This window comes from Hemicordylus capensis, chromosome 3, assembly GCF_027244095.1.
Source record: "Hemicordylus capensis ecotype Gifberg chromosome 3, rHemCap1.1.pri, whole genome shotgun sequence".
NCBI lineage: Eukaryota > Metazoa > Chordata > Lepidosauria > Squamata > Cordylidae > Hemicordylus > Hemicordylus capensis.
The window spans coordinates 90,717,581-90,734,454 of NC_069659.1; the positions used below are offsets into that span (position 1 = coordinate 90,717,581).

Consider the following 16,874-nt stretch of genomic DNA (forward strand, 5'->3'; position numbering starts at 1 on the left):
TGCCCATCTCTGTGTCTGCTTGGGCTGCAAGCAGCCCAAGCACATAGACAATCCAGGTTCCTGGGTTACGGGTTCACTTGTGCCTTTAACCCTGGCTAAAGGCCAGGGGTAGAAGTAGGGCTAGGTGGGCAGGCAGCACCGGGATCCATGCAGATCCCAGCTCTGCGCATGAGCAGCCTAACCCAGGCTAGGGCATAGGTTATCATTAGCACTGAGGTTTACTTTAGTCCTAGCAGTAGGCAGGTCCTTGACTGCAAGAGCATTAATCCCTACAGCGTCTCCCCCATGAGTAGCAGCTGGTGACATAACTTGGATTACTCCTGTCCTGACTGAACTGTTGACAAAATGGGGGGGGGGCGGTCTGGGCCCCTATTTGTAGTGATTAAAGAGGGGGAAGGCTTTCCCACTCTTCCAGAGATAGACAGCTCTGGGATCCAATGGAAAGAGTCAGCATGTCACACATGTAACACTGGTCTTAGGCCAATCCAGAGTTGAGGTTTTTCCCCAAAACTGGAGGTTTCTCTTCCTTAATGTGTCTGAACTTACATGTTTCAAGGTAGAACTGGTTTGAGCTGATCATCTATTGCGATAGGCTATACTTCAATGGCTCTGGCCCTTCAGAGACAAAAAGCAAGGATTGTCCTCCTTCAGTAACAAAAGGGAGGAATGTCCCCCTTTTCAGAGCACATAAGGTGGAGTGGAATTATTAAGCATTCTTGAGCTAAGATGGAGATCTGTGTTTAGTCACAAGCTGCCCCTTCCCCCCACAGGGTTCTGGATGCACATAAGTAATTAGAAGTATTTACACGTAGCATATAGTTTGTCCACTGTTTGCATTTTTGAAAATGTCTGTAATATTCTTCCCTGAGTTAAAACAAGTTGCTTTGGGTTTTAAATCCCTGTTTTCCTTGTTTTATGTATCTCACAGAAGCAGTAGCAAAATAAGCAAGCAGAAAGCATCAGCGAATGGCAATGGTCCATTACTCGGAGACATACAACAGAATGAACTCACCTTGTATTTATCAGCTTGCAAATTCTTGGACACGGCACTCTCTTTTCCTCCTGACAAGATGCAGTTATTTCAAATGTAATTGCACAACTTTTATTCTTACATCATCAAATGGTGTGAACTTGGGGGACAGAAATGTAAATGAAAATAAAGACCAGTCCCTTGGCAGGTTGTCAGAATTGCTGCTCTCTGCCTCGGAACTGCTGATGCAATGTCTGGGCAAAAGCTCTATTAAATAAAGGCACTCCTGCATAAGGTGGGGTGCAGGAAGGTCCTTCGAAAAAATTGTTCTCGGGGAATGTGTGATTTCAGTGGAGTTTGGCTGTAGTGACTGTTATGACATAGTCCAATAGATTTACTGTTAGGAGTATATTATTATTACATTTATATCCCGCACTTCCTCCAAGGAGCCCAGAGTGGTGTACTACATACTTGAGTTTCTCTTTCATAACAACCCTGTGAAGTAGGTTAGGCTGAGAGAGAAGTGACTGGCCCAGAGTCACCCAGCTAGTTTCATGGCTGAATGGGGATTTGAACTTGGGTCTCCCCGGTCCTAGTCCAGCACTCTAACCACTAACTACACCATGCTGGCTCTGGAGTATAGAAATGAGCTGCTTGTCATATTAAACCCATATAGGCAAATCTTGCCATACGCCACCCTGACCTCCCCAGTTCCATGTCCCCGGTCAGGCAATTGACACCCAACCTTGGTAGACACGGTGGGGAACGGGGTCACATTTTGAATATTTGCGGTGTTGGGTGGCCAGAAATGACCTCCGAGTAAGGATGTGCACAGAACTGGTGGGGGCCGGTTTGACAGCGGGAGGGATGCCTTTAAGGGTGGGGGAGAATGCACTCCCCGCCCCCGGCCACATTTCCCCTGTCAGTGCACGATTTCCAAAAAGCCCATAGGAGCGGCACCATATCTCCCTGCCACCCCGTTTACTGGATATACCCTACGCATGCAGGCGCATCTAGTACTTCCGGGTATATCTGGGAAATGGGGAAACAGGGCAGCAGGAAGGTATGCTGCTGTCCCAAAGGGCTTTTTGGAAATTGTGCGCTGGCCGGGGGGAGAGGAGTGCATCCTCCGCTGTTCTTAAAGGTGGACACCCCCTTGCCATTGAACCTTTGAGCCAGCCAGGGTTCGAACCTGTTTGGAGGCCCATAAAAGGGCCTCCAAACAGGTTCATGCACTTCCCTACCTCCAAGGTCATTTCTGGCCACCATTTGGGGGGAAAGAGCCATTTTGTGGCTCTTGGGGGGGGGGGGGAGTCCAGGAAAAATCACATGAAAATGGCAGGGTGTTTTTTTTTTTACTGCGGGGGGGGGGGTTGTGCGACAGCTGCAGACCCACGTAGCGCAGTAGGGCATTTTATTTTTACTATTTCTGCAGTTTCTTGCCCTTTCATGCACCACCAGAAACCTAACCTCTCAATTCCTATTGGCCCAATGCCCCATTATCCATGGCTTCATTACCCACAGAAATCTGTGGGAACAGAACCCCCACTGATAATGGGATCCACCTGTATGCTAAGGTGTAAACTGTACGGACAAAATCTGTCTTGAAGCCTGCTTCATGTTTTATGCAGTGGGCAAATGTTAGGCCAAAGCCAAATAATCTGCACTTCTGTGCAGTTATTGTGTGAAAGTGGCCACTTGCAGCATACCCATAAAGAGGGGGGCATTTTTTTTGTTGTTTTTTTACAGAAAGCTGATCCTGAACCACACTAGTTTGGATGACAGGTGCAGTGTGGCAAGGCATGGTCTCAGAGTGCTTTCTCCATAGAGCTCTCTGGGGAAAGCACTTAGAATACCCCTCCCAGTGTTTCCTGCATGTACTTCTTGCCCAGTATCATCTCAGCTGTCACTAGCACAGTACAGATCTTGGCTTCCTATAAAGGTGTCTCCCACCCTTTCAGCAGGAAACAGTACTGTGCAGAGATGGCAGCACTGTGAGAGAATACCTGTGTGAACATGCAGATTGTTGAGCTTCTGGCTGCCAAAGCCTAGGCCTAGTAAATACAGTGGTCCCTCGACTTACGAAGTACTCGACATCCGAAGATTTCGACATACGAACGACAAAAAATACCGGAAGTCGTTGCCGGTTTAGATGCGGCTTCCTCGACCTACGAATTTTTAGATGCGGTTTCCTCGACTTACGAGTGTTTCCGGACCTCCGTGGATGCGCTTTTCGACTTACGAAAATTCCGACCTACGAACGTGCGTTCGGAACGGATTATCTTCGTAAGTCGAGGGACCACTGTATGTACTTGTTAGTGTGTGTACATGTAACAATGACCCAAAGCCTATCCTGGCTTCCTCTGCACATATCAGTTCAATACACAGGGCTGCTAACATGTTTGTCACATACAAACATAATCTGCTTCAAATGTACACATGAATAAAGCAGTGTGCACAGCAGTTCTCATTCAACTGAAGAATAATGGTGTTAGTGCAGCCCATTTCATTTAATTTGTTGATATAAACATTGCCCCCCCCCAACAGTAAGAACTTGCTAAGAGCAGCAAATCTAATAAATCTTAGATTCTCCTCAGTTTGCATCAATATATTGTGCGTTTTGCTGGCTTCAGTTGGAGGCCCAGATAACCTTTCTAATTATTTTAAGATATTCATAATCCTACCTTTCAGTTTGGGACAGTGTACACAAGGCACTGGTACAATTAAAACAATATTAGAAAACTAGCAGAAGGAACATCAATATCTTAGATTATAATATTTCAGTAAGGGCATCAAAATATCACCACCATCATTCATTTAGAAGCACAGGAAGAACAATTATTTTAACCCAATAGCTAAAACTAAAGAGAATATCTCTGCGGAAAATAATCCACAAATGGATTCTGCCATAGCGAAAAAACCTGAAAAAAACTTATTCTCTTCATACTACAAATTAGTTGTTAGAACTGGACTATTTCCTCTCTTTCTCTCTCTCTCTCTCTCTTAGCCCACATCCTCAAAAAAGCACTTCTATACTTGATTTCTTATCTCAAAATTCCTCTGTTTTCAGGTACAGATGGGCATTTGTTCCAGAAGTGGACACTCAGGCTTGCAACATGTCCTCAGATCTATTGGAAAATCATCAGGAATGCAAACCACATATTGTCAGAATCATGGATTTATTGAAGCTCAAATATGGGGTAAATTCTAAACTTTCTCTTTTTAACATTCTGTTTTTTTGTTTTCTTTAGAGCAGTGGTTCCCAACCTGGGTTCCTCCAGATGTTGCTGAACTACAGCTTCCAGCATCCGCAGCCACAATAAATTGCTTTAGGGAACTAGGTTGGAAACTACTGTTTTAGAGCAACCATCTAAGCTATATTTTGAAACTTTCTTAAATTTTCAAATTTAAGACATTTTCATGCTCAGATGTTTATAAGGTGGAACAGACACTAACATAGTCCCTATTTCTATTAAATGGAGGCCTGTGCATGCCTCCTATAGAATGATTCAGAAGCTCCACTCCTTCCCACGAGTGCTCCTCTCTTTTGTGGGAAGCATGCATGGACCTCCCATTCAGAATGACCCACTGAATAGTTGTCACTTGGCACACAGTGCATACCTGATAGGACTCTGCATGTCAGAAATATCAGGATTCCACTTTGGAATTCCCACCACCACCACGTGGAGGCAGCCATTCCCGGGACAACTGCCCCAGGTAGGATGCGAGGTTCAGTGGGGAGGGTGTCTGGTGGGCAGGGAGTGATGCAAGAGAGGCTAGGTACACATGCATGAGGCAGCTGGGAAGTACAGGGGTGCCTGAAGGATGTAGTTCCTCCCAGAGGAAGGCTCCTTGTTGTGAGCCAAGCCTGAATAACACTCTGTATAGGCTCAAGAGCTAGCAAAAAAATTAATGAGAATGAGGCTTGTTCACTTGACTCTTGCCACCTAGTGGCACAGGTTCTTTGTCTGGTAGCCATGTATAGTCTGGGCACGAAGGAAGAAAGACAGCCACACTCATAACGTTTATTGGGCTTTATTAAGGCAAATTGTTCTCAGTAGCTTGTTCTCAGTAGCTAACACTAATAAACCCCTACACAAGAAATAGAGAAAACAGAAAGGAGAGAAGAATAGAGAGAATTGGAAGAAGAGAGTTTGCTTAGGTGTAGAGAGGCAGGATGCCTAGCATTATTGGGGGGTGGGGGGTAGCAGAGGATGGGAACAAAGGCTGTTCTTCAAAAGAGGCATTTTACCCGATCCAGTCATGGCCCAAATGGATGTGAGCAAAGCTAGGCTTCATTGCTAGAGAGCATTGCAGAGCAGACAGGTTTCAAGCAGATGTGTCGAGATCTCAGGCTGGTGCCTGGATCGATAGACTGGATCAGGGAAACTCTCCACCACACGGTGAGAAGTCACAGACTATCTCCTGATTGCATTGAACTTCTGTTTTGCTCCACAGCAAAAGCCAGCAAGCTTTTTTTTGAAGTGAGCAGTCATTTGCTTGTTAGGCAAATGAGTTTGCTGAGGCCATTTCTGAAAGCCTGCCTATTTATACATTTGTTCAGTCTTCTTATTGAAACACCAGAATTATTCCACGATTCCAACACATCATGAAGCTCCCCAAAATATTAATTGCTTGAGTCTAAAACTGGTTATCCCATGACGTTCTTAAGAAGAATGTTCAGGCATTAACTCTATCTCTTATCTCCATCATGTGCTAAATCTGATTGTCAGGGAGAAAACTGTTTTCTCAGGGTCCTTAAAGACAATCTGCTGTTTCTAAATTTGCAAAGTGTGTATTTAGCATATTCCAGCCATCTCTGCCCAAGAGGTGTTAAAAAGAACCCAAGGATGTAAAGATAGAGAGATCAGAGAAAGGGGAAATTAATTCAGGGTAATAGAAAGCAAAAAGAGGGGCAATCAGTAATAGAAAGAACATTCAGAAAGAAACAAACTAATTAAAATATAATGTTCAGGCAACTATGTGCATTCTGTCTAGTGTACCTTAGCTGGAAACATTCCACAGTGACAGCCATTGAACATATAGGAGGCAATCAATAGGCAGTAACATAGCATACCAGCCATTTACTTATCATTACAAGTGTTAAGATGTAGACAAAATTAGCCCCTATCCTTCTCTAGGCATTTAGTGCCTCACAAGACACAGACCATACCAGCAATTTACATTATCATTGCAAGTGTTGAGACAGAGGTCATAATAGTCCCTATCTCTCTCTCTCTCAAGGCAATTAGGGACCCACAAGACATGGACCATCTGGCTCTTTTCTCAGGCACTGCTTAGTTCAGCGAGACCACAAATTAAAGAATCCTTTATTGAATCATTCACAGTTGAGACAAGCCTGAATTTGGCCTTCTGGACTCTGGATTCTGGACCAGATTGGCTTATTTGGGCCACAACATTCTCCACTCCTGTGGGAGAAGCTCTGGGAGGAACTACACCCCCAGGCATCCCTTCGCTTCCCAGCTGCTCCACGTATGTGCCCAGCCTCCCAAGTCACTCCCCACCCATCCACCAGACACTTCCAGGATTCGCTGCCCAGCTTTGCTGCACCAGTGCTGGGCTCGTTTTTAAAGGACTCCACTATCTTACCTGGGGCAGTTGTTCCATGAATGGCTGCTTCCTTGTGGTGGGGGGCAGGAATTCTGAAGTGGAATTTCAATATTTTTGATGTGCATAATCCTAATAACCAATCCACGTAAAATGGGGGGAGTGCTCTATAATGACACACAGGGATATTCTGTTTGCACAGGAGAGGATAGTTGTGCCATTTGTCCTTGGAGTACAATGTTTTAACAAAAAAAGTGATGGCATCTCAAGAGGTAAGTGCTGAGGAGAGAGACTTTGCCAGTGATGCTGTGCTTCCTGCATCCATAGTATATAAGTATCCTTGGTGAGTGAGAATAACCTTGTTCACCCAATTCATGTTTAAAACAGGAGATGTGTGTTTCCTTGTAAATCTCTCTGTAGCAGCTGTACAAATTGGATATATCCCTGTTCACTAAAGCACTGTGTTTAATGTTGGGTCCTGTTCCTCAAGCCAGGAACGTGGCAGCTTCTGAATGTTAAAATGCCTCAATCGACACAAAACGTATGTGTTTAGACACATGTACGGTATAATGCCTGAATAGGGCATAGGCTGATGAACTAGAATTAAAATCAATGTTTTAAAATGGAAATAGTGACAGACATTCTGTGGACACCAGCATTAGGGAACTGCCATGCTACTGTGCAGAGTGAAAGGCAGCCCCACTGGTGTTGCAGAGGCAGGAAGTTGTGCAATGACCAAAACAGTGTGTGAGCACTTGCATTATGCCACTGCCATTATTTCCACTGGAAGTCGGCAGCAGAAGTGCCCACGTGCTGTTTTCAGTCACTGCACAACTTCCCACCTCAGCAACACCACTGGGCTGCCTTTCACTTTGCACAGCAGCCCACAGTGTTGTACTGTGCGGAAATGGAGGCCACTATCTAGTACAGTTTTCTGCTTTGTTGTATATGAACCAAAACTCCTACAAATATGTAATAACTTTAATTTTGTATGGTTTGTTATAGGAACAAAATACCAATGAGCGAGCAATAAAAAATTGCAACTTCCCTCTTTTGGATTTTCGTTCTATATCAAGTATCACACAGTTAATGCCGTTCTTCAGGATACTGAATTGTGCTTTTAAAAATGAAAGCAACAGATCCCTCAATATGCATACTTCAACATCTCTCAAAATGAACTGTCTCATTGGTAGTGGCACAAGGACTTTGCAGCTACTAGAAACGTGTGTGGAACGTGACTTCATAGAAAATATGGAAAGTTAATGTACTTGTGAAAGATAGCTATCACCAAGTTTCAGCTTCATTGAAAAGAATGTACTAGAATGAAACATTTTTAAGCATATGTGTTTCATTTGTTTTTCTTCTTCCTGTTGATGTGGACTACACCTATCCTATTTTTGTTGATCAGGGACATACTGTCCTCAGGTTTTGTAGGGGCAAACTAGCATAATGATGTCCACATTCTTAAGATGAAGCATTTTTACTTTCAGATGGAAGTATACAAATATACAGAAGTATACTTGATTTGCTTAATATAATGAAGGCAATAGATGTGCTGTTGATCTGATCTGATAATGGCTGTTTAAGAGACACTAGCCTTATACAGACATTAGCGCAGAGCGTTGCACAGAAGTACAGCATGTAAAATGGGGCCTTAAGTACCACCCTGGCTTCCCAAACACAGAAGTGCCTGCCATCATGGATGTGGCGTTCATCTCTTCAGACAAACACCAGCAGATCCATGAGCGACTCACTGCTGTGAATGACTGATGGGGCTGGGGCTGGACTTCCAGCCCTGTTTTACATGCTGTACTTGTGCACAGCACTTTGCACTGGGCTTTTCAGTCTTGTGGAACTTTTTAAAAGGCAAAATGCAAGAATAGACTGTTAAAGAAATCGGTAGGTGGGGACACTCTTCTAACAACATTTCAGTTCTGTTTTAGTGCTTCTGCCTTTAAACAGTGCCATACTGTAATTTTTCTTAGTTAGTATGCTATTTAAAACAAAACAGCTGTCTCAAATTATGCATCTTCTAACATAAGATGTATATAACCCTTTAAACCTAATTCCATCATCTGCCTAAGGCTACAAACCTCAACACATTTACTACATAGTAGGTCTCCATAAGCAAAATGGGACTTACCTTTTACTAAATATCCTTGGGACTGAGTTCTAAACTATATGCTTGCATGGAATTTACAGAAGAACTGCTCTTCAAAAACTATGAAGAAAATGTTTTACTTGGAAACTTTCTAGACTGATTTTAAAGTCGTCATTGCCTTTTACAAATACTAAATGGATACAGTACTTAATTGTGGTAGGCTAATACGAATTTTTTAAGAGTCCTTGCATACGACTGATCAGTTATTGAAATGCATGATTATATAATAATATGCAGTGCTGCATTATAAGCACTTAATTTTCTAAGCAAATAAATCAGCCCAGCATTGTAAATGATCTGTGCAGGTATGTATATTTACTTCTTACTTCTGCAGAGTAGATCTTCATGTGATTGAATTTGAGGGAGATGCCCTTAGCTGCAGCCCCATGTTAATAGCACATTTATAATGCACACGTAGAAGTGTGGACACTTCTGGTGTTTGCTTAGGTGGGTACACACAGAAAAATAGGTAAGAAAACAAATTTATATATTACAACATCTCTTAAACCTAATTACAGTCTGTTATTTTCACTATGTTGGATATATGCTTTCCTATTTTTATAACTGTTTCTGTAAAGAATTCTATTTATTTTTTTCCAATAATGACCACTAGTCATACATCTAGCACCTTCACCTCCTGAAAGAACACATCAGACACAATCCAGCCCAACTTAAGCATGTTTATGTCCCATTGACTTTCGCAGAATTGTTGGGCACGTAGCTCAGTATTTCCTACTGAAATCGATGGTAATTAAAAGTTCTTGGCTTCGTAATGCCCAAAAATTTTTGTGCAATATTCTTGTGACAAACTTGGATTTGAATATTTAATACCAAGCGTTTGGATTTCAACACTGTTTTAAGTGCCCACCAGTACCACAAAATTTTGGCAAATAGCATAAGGGTTTTTGACAATATAGGTGGACTTTATTTCAGGATTTTATATAGTAGAATATTGTGTATTCTTACCTACAGATCAATAATGGGTTTTCTGTATTCATTTTGATACTTGATAAAATGCTGCAATATACATTACATGCTTTACTGTAATTATGATAAAAGGACTAAAATGAAGCACGATTCACTTGTTAATAATGGGTTGTTAAAAGATGCAAATTAAGCTAGTAAACTGCACTGTTTTTCTCATTATGAATGTGAAATTTAACTCTTCTGAATGTAAATTATTTCATAGGTTTAATCACAGATACAAAGATGTAGTATCCATTTAAAATACTATATTGGAGATCATCAATATTGTGTATCTCTTACCATTTGGAATTATAAATATTTTCAAAGGTTAAGCAAGTGTTGCTGACACTCAGGAAATGGAATAGTCTTCATACCAGGATTTATTCTTGTGCTGCTTTTTCTTCACCAATATTGGTGAAATGCAGCTAATAGCAGCTCACCATGCAGTTCACTCCAGGATGCAATTTAACCCACTGAGGGAGGTACTAACCTTTCCACTTCTGTTTGTATCTAACACTAAGCTTGCCTCTCCCATTTCCCCCATCCATTTTCTTTCTTCTCCATCTTTTTTTTAATCCATTCTGTGACTCAGACCATCTTATCCATCAGCTTTCACCACTGAAAGCATGTTCTTTAGATAAACGTCTTTACCAAGAAGCAGGGTTGCTTGACATATGCTGAAGATCATCTTTTTTGCATTGCATACTTTAGTGTAGATCAGGGATTCTCAGCGTTGGGTCCCCAGATGTTATTGGACTTCAACTCCCACAACCCCCAGCCCCAGTGGCCTTGGGTTGGGGATTATGGGAGTTGGTCCAAAAACATTTGGGGACCCAACGCTGAGAATCCCTGGTGTAGATCACCATTCAGCTTTACAAACAGTATCTGACCTGTCTTTCTCAGGGTCACTCCCCACATATTTGACCTATAAGGTGCATGTTTGTGAATGGGAATTGTAACTTGAAAAGCTGCATTCATAATCCTTTGTTTGGATCACCATGCTATTTTGAGAACTTTCTGTAACATGTATAATTGCACAATATCTACCCAAGAATATTGACTAATTTGATTTAAACATGTTATAATGGCTTCTAAAACTTGAAAACTATATGGTCTAGGTTTGGCTAAAATGACATATGCTACTTCCATTTACATCAAATATAAAGTAAACACAATTTTGTTGCTTAAATCGATACTACTGCTTTAAATAAGTAATGGATGAGACTCTAAGTTACTCTTTATTACTTAAATTTATTTAAAAGAGGTTTATTGCCAAAGAGTCAAGATTAATGTGGTAGATGAATAATAGCTGCTGTGTATGGTCATCGTATGTTTGAATGTAATTTTCATATTAAATGTTGTGTTGAAATGCCTCTTGGAGCATTTATTTCTCCATGTTTTTCACTTAAATTCTTTTTGCATGTTAGGATTCTTAAAAACATTGCAAGTGCTAACAGACAACACATTTCTTTAATGTTGGGTACAATTTTTTTTAGGCATGTATATATTTATATATGCTGTTTTTTAAAAATGTGGTTACCTGACTTACTGTACCCTGCAGTTAAGGTTGGATAAATGTCTATAGCATTAACATTTCTCTAGCAGCAATAAATAAATTTTAATTGCCATACAATGAAAAAGGAACATTGGCCTTACCATGAAGGGTTCTTTTTCCTTGTAGTAGGAGATCCTCAGGAAGGGTAGTGAACTGAGCATGCTCAAGACAGAACTGGACCATGTGACTTGTTTGTAGGTGTAGCCACCTTCCAGCCCCAGTTCCAGGACTGTTGAGCAAGGTGTGAAAAGTTGAGTGGGGAGAACTCTGTAGTTGTGTGATGGAAAAATTGCATAGGATAATAGGACAGGAAATTATCAGGAAAATAGTTAGAAAGTAACATAGAAAAAGTCTGAGGACAGCCTAGCCACTATAACCCTGAGAGCTGTCTCTGTCCCCAGCCATTTTTCCTGTGAAGCAGGCCAGACCGGCAATACCTGTGTCCCTACCCCCTGAAAATTACATCTGGGAGGGACTGAGGATCTCCTGCTACAGAGAAAAAGAACCCTTCACAGTAAGGCCAATGTTCCTTTTCCCCCTGTGTAGGAGATCCTCAGGAAGGAACGTGCCCAAGCTTGAAGACACTAATCCCTGGGCAGGGTAGGATGTATTATAGAACTTGCTGCAGCACCAAGTGCCCAAACACCTGGGCCTCTGAAAAGTCGGAGACTTTATAGTGCCTAATAAACGGAGTGGTGGAGGTCCAAGTGGCTGCCCTACAGACTTCTGACAGCGGGGTGTGAGCTGAGAAGGCCACTGACACAGCCACGCTCCTGGTCGAGTGAGCTGTCACGCCCACCGGGGGGGTGAAGGTTGAGGGCCAAGTATGCCAGCAGGATGCAGGACCTGATCCATCACACCAGAATGGCTTAGAGACCTTGTTCCCCAAGGAAAGGGGATAGAAGGAGACAAAGAGGGCGTCAGATTTGCGGATGTCCCTGGTTTGACGGATATAGGTTTGCAGGGCCCTGCGGACATCAGGTTTATGCCACAATTTCTCTTTTGGATGAACCAGAGGGGAAGAACGATAACTTGGAATCTATGAAACAGGGAATTAACTTTAGGGAGGAAGGTTGGATCTAAGAGGAGGTTCACTGCATCTGATTGAAAGGTACAGAATTCCTTCCTAGCCAAAAGGATGCCTAGTTCAGACATCCTCAAGGCCGAGGTGATCACTACCAAGAAAAGAACCTCGTAGGACAACAGCTTGAGAGAAATGCTAGCGATGGGTTTGAATGGTGCCTTCGTGAGTGCATTCAGGACTTGGTTGAGGTTCCATGATGGAAGCTGCCTTATGGGAGGTGGTGCCAGGTTGGCTGCTCCTCGAAGAAATCTGAAGATGTGTGGATGTAGAGTCTGTTGATACAAGGTAGTGGCGGAAATATGTAGGAACAATACCAACGCGGATGCCTTGCGTCTCAGGGTGCTAGGTCAAAGGCGAAGGTCTGGTCCAGCCTACAGGAAGGCGAGAACCTCCGGAACACCTGCATGAACCCATCGCAGGAAGGCAGACCACGTGGCCTAGTATATCCTATGTGTTGACTGGTGCCTTGATGCCAGGATAGTGTTCTGGACCTGTTGTGAGTATCCCTTGGCCGCTAGCTTCACGCGCTCAATCTCTATGAGGAAAGCTGTAGCCACTGGGTGTCGGGGTGGAGCAGTGGGCCCTGGTGGAGGAGGTCCTGACACAATGGAAGATGCTACGGAAACTTGACTGCCAGGTCAAGGAGATTGGGGAACCACCAGGATTAGCTCCGCTTTCTCCAATATCACCATTTTGAGGACCTTCATGATGATGGGAGTGGGGGAGAAGGCGTATAGCAGAGCATCCGGCCATGGAGTGTGAAGGGTGTCCGTCGCTTCTGCTAGGGAGAATGGTACCTGCAGAAGAAGCGAGGTAGCTGGTGGTTCTGTGGCGATGCAAACAGGTCCACCTGGGGGCACCCCAGAACCCTCATGAGCTGTGTGAAGATTTCCAGGTGAAGGGACCATTCTCCTGGATCGAGGGCTTTTTACTTAGGCAGTCTGCCAGATCGTTCTCCTCCCCTTTCAGGTGTTCAGCAACGATGGATAGCACGTTGCTCTCCGCCCAGTGGAGATCAGATTCCTGCATCAGCATACTGGATTTCGTGCCACCCTGCCAGTTGTCGGGGGCTCTGACCATCAAGTTGTCCGTCTTGAGGAGGATGTGTTGACGCTGAAGGAGATCCTGAAAATGGAGGAGTGCTAGTTGAGCGGCCCTGAGCTCCAGCCAGTTTATCGGGCGTTTGGATTCCTCCACTGACCAGGACCCCTGTGCCACCTGGTCCTGGCAGTGGCCCAACTAACTGGAGAGGCTGGCGTCTTGTCACCACGTGTCATGGTTCCATCAATTGATGCCCTTGGAGAAGCGTCGGCAACAACCACCAGTGAAGCGACTGCTTGACTTCCTATGGGATCGAGATGGTTGTCTTGGTGACTGCCATGATGTCGTCTTGCCGGGGGAGGAGTAACCACTGAAGAGGTCGAGAGTGCCATCTGGCCCAGGGAGTGCACTCTAGGCAGGCTATCATCGACCCCAGGGCTTGTGCCAGGGTCATGACGTCCTCTGCACGTTTGTGGAGGAGTGGACGTATTTGCTTCATGAGCTTGTCCTGTCGGTCCTGTGGTAGACGACTCACACCTCGTGCCATGTCGAACAGTGCCCCCAGATGTACCAGCTGTTGCGATGGGGTGAGATGGCTCTTCTCCATATTGACTATGAATCCATGGTCTCTCAGGGCCGTCAGTGAGGTCTGGACATCTCTGATGGCCTGCTCCTTCGAGTGCGCTCTTATGAGCAAGTCATCCATATAAGAATGGATATGCACCTCTTGGAAATATAGGTGCAATATTAGGGAGGCCATTATTTTCGTAAACACCCGTGGAGTGGAGAACAAGTCAAAAGGCAGGGCACGATATTGAAAGTGGCTCCTGTTGTAGGCAAAGCGCAGGTGCCTGCGGGATTCGTCTCTGATGGAGATATGTAAGTAGGCCTCAGTGAGGTCCAGCAATGCCAGATAGTCCCCTGGCCAAACTGTCTCCTTTATGGTATGGAGCGACTCCATACGGAACTTCTTTTTCCGAACGAAGCGACTGAAGGCCTTCAGGTTGAGGATGGCCCTCAAGGATCCGTCCTTTTTTGGAACAAGGAAAAGTATGGAGTATGTGCCTTGGAATCTTTGATCTGATGGGACGCACTCGATTGCCCACATCTGGAGCAGGTGATGTACTGCCTGAAGCATCTGGTGATGTTTGACCAGATTGGACGATCTTGGTGTGGGGATGAAGCGGTGTGGGAGAATAAAAGTGAGGTCTATGGCGTAGCCATTGGACACTGTATCTAGCACCCAAGCATCGGAGGCTGTGGTCATCCAGGTAGCGCAGAAATCCACCAGCCTGCCACCCACTGGGGTGGCATCTTTGTTTCCTCTCTGTGTTGGGAGGGTTGAAGAGCCTATGGGCAATACCTCAAGTGTTGCCCTGGAATCGCTGTCGCCACTGTGGTCTGCCGGAGCCTCTGAAGGTCACAGCTCGCGAGTCCTTGGAGGAGTAATGCTGGCTGAAGTTTTGTCTGTAAGGGTGAAAGGAACAGGATGAGCCATGAAAAAATCCACCAGGTTCCCTACGGGAGGATGGCATGGTCTTTTTATTCCGCGTCTTGACCAGAACGGGGTCCAGAGCAGAGCCAAAAGGGTCGGAGCCTGCAAATGGAGTAGAGGTTAAGGCTCACTTGTATTTATCATCCATGTTCCAGGTCTTAAGCCAAAGTGACCTGCGGACAGCCACGCTTGCCACCATGGCCTGAGAGGAGTGTTGGATAGCATCCAAACTCGAGTCTGCCATTAGAGCAGCAGCCTTGGCCATTTTGTTAATGCCCTGGCATAACTTTGGTAACTCAGGAGAAACCATCTTGACCAGTTCCTTGGCCCACAGCAGAGATGCCCTGGCAAAAATAGTTAGTTGTTGAAATCTTAATGGATGTGGCTGAGGCGTCATGGACTTTTCTGAGTAGTGTGTCAGTGTCTGTCCTCTTGGGACTTAAGTTGCTCTTGTCCCTCGGAATGCATGATAGCCCCAGACACCAGTTGGGCCACAGCAGGGTGTGTGTGTGTGTGTGTGTGTGTGTGTGTGTGTGTGTGTGTGTGTGTGTGTGAACTTTAGGCATGGCCAGGAGTTTTGAAACCTCAAGTAACACATAATGTTTCTTAGGAATGTTACCTATGGGTTTGGCTGAGGCCAGGTGTTGCCATTCGGCACACATCACCCTACGAAACAGAGTGGGGAAGGGAATCGTGGACGTCCTGGTTCCAAGGCGGGAGAAACCTGCTGATCGAGGATTGAAGAAGGTTCCATGGCCTCTGTAGGTGAGACATCATTGATTGTGCGCTTTGCCTTGGATAATAGGACCTCAAAGTCTGCTGAGGAGAAAAGTCTGGCAGAGTTAGCAATGGGTCCCTGTCCCTATTGCCTGTGCCGCCGCTGCGGTCTAGGGAAGAGCTGAAACGCCCATGCCGGGCTGAGCTGCGGCAATGCTGGAAGCCGCACGCACGTTGCCTAGGTGCTGCAGCAGCTGTGAGGCTTCAGACAATGAGCCCTGCAAGAGCTCCTCAGTGTGGGCTAACTCCATTGGAGTGGTTAAGGGTGAAATAAAAAGAAACAATTTGGAGACTTGCCAATCGAGCCGAATCTAAATGAAAAAGATTAATTTGGAGGTAGCGTTTTATCTAGTCCAAAAATAGCGCAGCTCTCCTCCCACTCTTGCACACATTAGTAGAGGGGAGGAGGAAACAGGCTAGAGTGCCAATGGAGGAGGAAATAAGTCAATAAAGTCAGTATAGCTCCAAGAATAGTAGAAACTAGGGAGAAACAGTGGGAAAAAACGCTTATCTGAAAGAGCTATCCCTCAGACCGTCCTATCCCGAGTGAGACAGAACTGGGGCTGGGAGGCGCCTATGCCTACAACCAAGTCACATGGTCCAGTTCTGTTTTGAGCATGCTCAGTTCACTACCCTTCGTGAGGATCTCCTACACAGGGAAAAGTTTCAGGTAAACAGACAGAGCTGATGCCAAGCAGACAGGGAGCTGCCACAAAACAGGGCCTATTCTTAGCTGTCCTCATCCTCAACCCTGGAACACCGAGAAGGACCTCCCCAGATCTCAGCATCCCAGAAGAGTCCTACAGGAGCAGGTGGCTGTTTAGATATCTCAGTACCAAGCTTTGTAGGACTTTAAAGGTTTGATCAGCACTTTGAACTGGGCCCAGGCAGAAACAGGTTGACAGCCAGTGGAGCTGTAGCACAGGCCAAAAATGTTGCCTGATTGCTGAAGCTTCTGAATACAAAAACAATATCACAAAACCCATGAACAAAGACAAAGGCAATGAATACAGAGGCACACCGCAGGTTGAAGCCAAATTACTTTTAGTGACAAGGCTTTTCCTGATTTAAGGTTGGTTTGTTTGCATTCATAATATGTTTTCACTATGCATTTTGTATGATTGGGGCTTGATTATTATGATTATTGATGCACAGACTGTTATACTTCTGATGAAGATAAACAGACCACAACCTAGGAAGTCTGTCAAGAAAGATTCCAGTTTCTACTCTCGGGATTTCTGTGCCTAGCCTCTCAGG

General features: G+C 44.6%; 1 protein-coding gene across 3 annotated transcripts in view; it reads left to right on the top strand.

Annotated features, from left to right (window-relative positions):
• Window positions 1–11,038, top strand: part of DOP1B (DOP1 leucine zipper like protein B) — a 111,088-nt gene extending 100,050 nt beyond the window's left edge. For all 3 annotated transcript variants that reach the window (XM_053305280.1, XM_053305279.1, XM_053305281.1), the window contains 3 exons: window positions 929–1,087; window positions 4,041–4,170; window positions 7,544–11,038. In XM_053305280.1, coding sequence (XP_053161255.1) covers window positions 929–1,087; window positions 4,041–4,170; window positions 7,544–7,801 — 547 coding nt within the window. In that variant the 3' untranslated portion in view covers window positions 7,802–11,038. The remainder of the gene's footprint in view (window positions 1–928; window positions 1,088–4,040; window positions 4,171–7,543) is intronic.
• Window positions 11,039–16,874: the final 5,836 nt, after the last annotated feature.